Source organism: Sinocyclocheilus anshuiensis, unplaced genomic scaffold, assembly GCF_001515605.1.
Source record: "Sinocyclocheilus anshuiensis isolate Anshui unplaced genomic scaffold, SAMN03320099.WGS_v1.1 scaffold1094, whole genome shotgun sequence".
NCBI classification, from domain to species: Eukaryota; Metazoa; Chordata; class Actinopteri; order Cypriniformes; family Cyprinidae; genus Sinocyclocheilus; species Sinocyclocheilus anshuiensis.
In genome coordinates, this window is record NW_015536578.1 from 559,120 (window position 1) to 564,561 (window position 5,442).

A 5,442-nucleotide genomic window follows, 5' to 3' on the forward strand; every position below is an offset into this window, starting at 1 on the left:
GCAGAACATCACAGTTATATATGACATGAGAATAAGGCCTGAAGTTAGGAAGAACATTTTAAGGAAAATATAATTATATTTTCATAATTATTTTTTTCTTCTCAAACCTTGTCTGTGGTATAAAACCACCCCTGGCCAAATGCCCCCCGAGGGCATCACTTCCCACTTTGATAATTACTGTAGTTACCATGTTCTGAACATCACATCCTTTCTTTTTCTCTCAGATGTAATCAACTAGGTGGTTGAATTATAATATTTGGACTTTATTTAAAAAAAATTACCTCAATTTAGCACCAGCAAGCTCGTTAGCTAGACAGTTAGCATCAGCTAACATTGACTTATTTTTAGCATGGTTATGAATAAACATTTATATTTGTCTACTCGGCTAGTTGATCCAGATACATAATAACTTAGTCTATGTGTGCTGACAAACAATATAAAAACAGACGTCACATAGGGCTAAATGCATATAGTATTTTAGTAAAACTGCTAACGTTACAGCAGCGGGGAAATGAATGTGCATGAGTTATTTTATTTAATCTGTGTTACTTCAATGTTTTTTTTAACCTAAAATATTGAGACTCTGATGTTAATGTGTCTGCATTCAAGCATTTCAGTGGGCTTAAACAGATCACCCTTTACAGCAGATTTAGTTCACAGACAACTGACAGCTTTGACCTAAATATGATTTTCAGTTACAATAATTAATCCTAAAATTCGACATTAGTAACTTACTTTTAACAGTATCAGACGCGCGCGCGCTCACAACATCTCCCGGTTCTTACTTGTGAATTCAGTTCACTGGAGACTCGCCCTAAACGGATCATTTGAATCAGTGAGTTGTCGACTCGAGAACAACTGCAATCGGTTCATTCTAATTCGTGAATGAATCGTTTGGTGCGATTTGCGAACCGATTTTAAAAGGTTCATTGAAAAGAACCAGTTCGTTCTTGAATCAGACACCGCTTCTGCGTGTCGGAGCACGTGATATATTATAAGGAGTAACGATATGTTTTATGAAATGTAGTGAAGTAAAAAGTACGATCTTATGCTTTGGAATTTAGTGAAGTAAAAGTAAAAGTTACTCAAAATAAAACTACTCCAGTAAAGTACAGATACTTGAAAAATGTACTTAAGTACAGTAACGAAGTAAAACTACTCCGTTACTGTCCACCACTGAGCAATCGTACACTATTAGACGCGCAAGTCCGTTATTATTAATGTGCAAACAAACAGAATGCATGTGCTCTCTCTGATAGCTTTTTCCACAAGCACATTTCAGTATGGTCACATATCTGGAAAGTGTTTTAAAATGGACACTCACTGAAGAAGTGTGTTTTTATAGGAGTTTGCATTGGTCAGTGGTGTTTATGTAGACACTAAAACACAGACACGAACACTCCCTCTTACAGAGGAACTGTTCACTGGTGATGTCGAGCCTCCTTCAGATCGCCACATTCGACAAATTCAGGATGTTTTTATTTACTTTTTTAATTTGTGTTTTGCTCTGTTTAATAATTCTGAATGGATCCGTATATATCTATATACAGTCAGTTTAAGGCAACTGGTATAGTATTTTTTTTTTTTTTGGTATTGCAGCTTGATTTGTAGTTATTTATATATGCATAGAAAATGCTCTAAACAAATGTAACATTTATCAACAAAACTCACCGTTTTTGCTGTTGCACTGTATACATAAATTGTGAATTATAAAAATTAAATAATGTTTTAATTTATGTTGAAAAAAGCTTGCAGAAAATCATCCTCAATCTTGAACTTGGTAAAGCAATTATCTTTATTTAAAATGTTTCAAGTCTTAATACTTTTCCTTTTGTTATACTGGGAGAAATCATACCGGGATGCATGCTAAAATTGACCTAGATTACAGTTAATGAACCTCTCATTAGCCAGCTGTATCTGCATTTTCCTACACTTTCATATATGTTTAAGATGAAATGCCTTTGTATAAAATTTGAGCTTTATATGTTTATATGGCCAGAATATGTCTTTTTTTCATATGTGTGGTTTCAGTTCTTCCTACATTTCATACATTTTGAATGCATTTTAGTACACAAGTAACTGATGCATCATGATTTGTTCGTGAAAATATTTGTATGCCATTTTCATGCACAAGTTTGTGCATACGCACTATTAGTGAGACCCAATGATCTAAAGACAAACAATTGTTTCTCTTCTTCAGGTATACCTGGTATAGGATTGACAGGAGCCCACGGAGAACCTGGCAGCAAAGGTCAGAATCGCATATCCACAATAATTAGGTTGTCATTTATGGAGCACTGGGAGGTCTACTTAAAATGAATACATTTGAAGTTCATTATTTTCGATGTATAATTTAAGAATAGTTTAGTGAAAAGTAAATAAATTAAATGAATACTTCTCCTCATCTCCACACAGGTGACACAGGCAACCCTGGTCTTCCTGGCATTCCCGGGAGTCCAGGTATTCCTGGAACCAAAGGTGAGAAGGGTCTGCCAGGACTCCAAGGGGGTCAAGGATGGCCTGGAGAGATAGGACTTCCAGGAGCATCCATGGAGGGGCCTAAAGGAGACAGGGGAGCTCAGGGACAGCTGGGAGAAAAAGGTGAATCCTTAACACCTCACTATTCAGGACATTCTGTCACAGAATATTCCTCTTATTAGTAGTCTAACAATTTAAGGGTGTCATTATGGTTATAAAATGCAGTTGTCCCTCCTGTTAGCCAAAGAACGGTGTGTGAACTGTATTTGATACTCTAAAACAGGACTGACAGATGTGTTCTGCTGAATGTGGCCTGCGTCATCTTACACCCACATCACATTTTTACCACAGGTGCGACTGGCGATCCAGGCCCAGCTGGCACACCAGGCAGTGCTGGAGCTAAAGGAGAAAAGGGAGATGTGGGCTTCCCTGGCCCACAAGGCTCTCAAGGGTATAGAGGAGACAAAGGTTTCACTGGTGCTCCTGTGAGTTTAAGGCTTCGTCTTCTAAAATAAAAATAGTGCCTTTAAAAATGATAGTAGATCATTTAATACAGCTGTGCTCTGTAGGGTGAGCCTGGGTTGCCTGGTTATAATGGACCAAAGGGTGAGATGGGACCACAGGGTGTTCCTGGTTTCCCTGGTAAGATTAAAGATTAAATTTAACTTGACAGAATATTGCAGTGCATTTTTGTGTGTTTCTGAGTGTCATCCTTCATATTTATAAAAGGCAATGCTCGATAGAGATGGTAGATTGAGTGGCTCTGTGTCATTCCAGGTATAAAGGGTGAGAGAGGAGTGATCGGTTCGAGGGGTGACGGAGGTGACAGAGGATTCCCAGGTCTCAAAGGTATGAACAAAAACTTCAACTCAGATTTCCATTGAATTATATTATTAGTGTCTATCCACATATATATATATAAATAAACATTTTAATTTGTATAGCTAACATCATATTGGTAGTAGAATTTAAATGTATTGCTTTATGTTTTACATTATTGTACATAATAATAATAATAATAATAATAATTGTATTATTTTTTATTATCATTATTATTGAATAATATGTCAATGTTGTACAGTCTTGAATATATAATAATCATTATTGAAATAAAATATAGTGAAATATTTTGTAATAAAAATGTAAATATTTCACAGCTTTTTACATTGAATCTGTAATTTCAATGTGAAATAAATTGTCTATAATATATAGAAGAAGAATTACACATTAGCAACAAAATTACAAACAAAATAACAAAATATATTTATACACACACAAAGTATCAGATCACATTTTGTGTGTCCACCAAACTGCTTCTTGAAATCCTTATTTGAGCTTGAATGTGTGGTGAAACGTCTTTACTATAATAAATGGGCAGTTCAGGTCTGAATGCTCTATACTTCATTGTAAACATTTTACTAAATTTCTGCTTTTAACATTTTAATTTAAGGTAGCGAAGGCCCCCCTGGACCCCCTGGGCTGCACACATTTATAAAGGGAGATCCGGGTCTTCCAGGACCTCAGGGTCCCACAGGTCTAGTTGGATTCCAAGGCATCCCTGGACAGAAAGGACAACAAGGTGAGTGTTTCAAATATCTGAACTTACAAGTTTAGGAAAACAGTCAGTTGACATATCTTAATGCACAACCACACTCCTAGGTATGATGGGAACTCAGGGTATAAAAGGATCCGATGGAACACCTGGCTATAATGGACATCCTGGTGCCAAAGGAGAGTCTGGACAAACTGGACCCTCTGGTAGGTGCACAGACACATAAGATATTAAGAGATCCAAGACAGAAGAAAAGTTCTGTAGATTTCATCAGAACTGAAATGACTTTCATTCACAAGATTGCTTATGCTTGCTGATCCCTATTTTATTTCCTAAAACATCTTTTCTGTAGGCCCCAGAGGGTACCCTGGACCTCCAGGGCCTAGTGGTATCCCAGGTCGCATCGGCCCTCCTGGCCCTTCCTCAATGGACCACGGCTTCCTTGTAACCCGCCACAGTCAGACTGTTGATGTTCCATTATGTCCAGAGGGAACAACGCCAATCTATGATGGATATTCGCTGCTTTATGTCCAGGGCAACGAGAGGTCACATGGACAAGACCTAGGTTTGCACAGCAGCCACACTGATCATGCATTTATTATGAAATATTAATCAAAGTCACACAATCCCTGACGTTCTGCTCTCTTTACCCAATAGGTACAGCTGGTAGCTGCCTAAGGAAGTTTAGCCCAATGCCTTTCCTCTTCTGCAACATCAACAATGTATGTAACTTTGCTTCTCGTAATGATTATTCGTACTGGCTCACGTCTCCCGAGCCCATGCCCATGAGCATGGCCCCTGTTACTGGTGAGAGCATCAGACCCTTCATCAGCAGGTATGTGATCTTTTATGAATCATTTGATATTTCCGTGAGTAAGAATTTCTCGTCCTTCTCATGTGCATGCATGTTTTTCTGTGACAGATGTGCAGTTTGTGAGGCTCCTGCTATGGTGATAGCTGTGCACAGTCAGACCATCCAGATCCCAACTTGCCCTCGTGGTTGGGATTCTCTCTGGATCGGATACTCTTTCGTCATGGTGAGGAGACTAAAGAAGCATTTTTTTAGGGCTGTACAAAATATCAATAGTAAAATCGCTAAGACTGCTGTTTAAATAGATATATATATGTGCTGCCGGTTTCAGAGAGACAGTGTTTCAGAGCACCTTGGTTAATTTACTATGAATGTAGCCACTGAAACACTGTATTATGAGCTGCACGTGTATAAATGAACACAGTGTTGCACTTCATTTAGACACCGGCAGTGCATATCTTTATTTGCCTGCAAACGGCCAAAAGAAAGGCTCAATGTTTTAATAAAAATGAAGAAATTAGTATTATAATTTAATTTTACAGTTGTACTGTACTATATATATATATATATATATATATATATATATATATATATATAGTGA

The 5,442-nt window shown here is 37.5% G+C and overlaps 1 protein-coding gene across 2 annotated transcripts in view; it reads left to right on the plus strand.

Moving 5' to 3' along the window:
* LOC107702910 (collagen alpha-1(IV) chain-like) overlaps nt 1–5,442 on the plus strand; it is a 61,930-nt gene that overhangs the window by 51,364 nt on the left and 5,124 nt on the right. For both annotated transcript variants that reach the window (XM_016505352.1, XM_016505362.1), the window contains 10 exons: nt 2,201–2,251; nt 2,416–2,601; nt 2,830–2,963; nt 3,048–3,120; nt 3,256–3,327; nt 3,929–4,057; nt 4,138–4,236; nt 4,383–4,595; nt 4,688–4,865; nt 4,953–5,067. In XM_016505352.1, the coding sequence (XP_016360838.1) occupies nt 2,201–2,251; nt 2,416–2,601; nt 2,830–2,963; nt 3,048–3,120; nt 3,256–3,327; nt 3,929–4,057; nt 4,138–4,236; nt 4,383–4,595; nt 4,688–4,865; nt 4,953–5,067 (1,250 nt within the window). The remainder of the gene's footprint in view (nt 1–2,200; nt 2,252–2,415; nt 2,602–2,829; nt 2,964–3,047; nt 3,121–3,255; nt 3,328–3,928; nt 4,058–4,137; nt 4,237–4,382; nt 4,596–4,687; nt 4,866–4,952; nt 5,068–5,442) is intronic.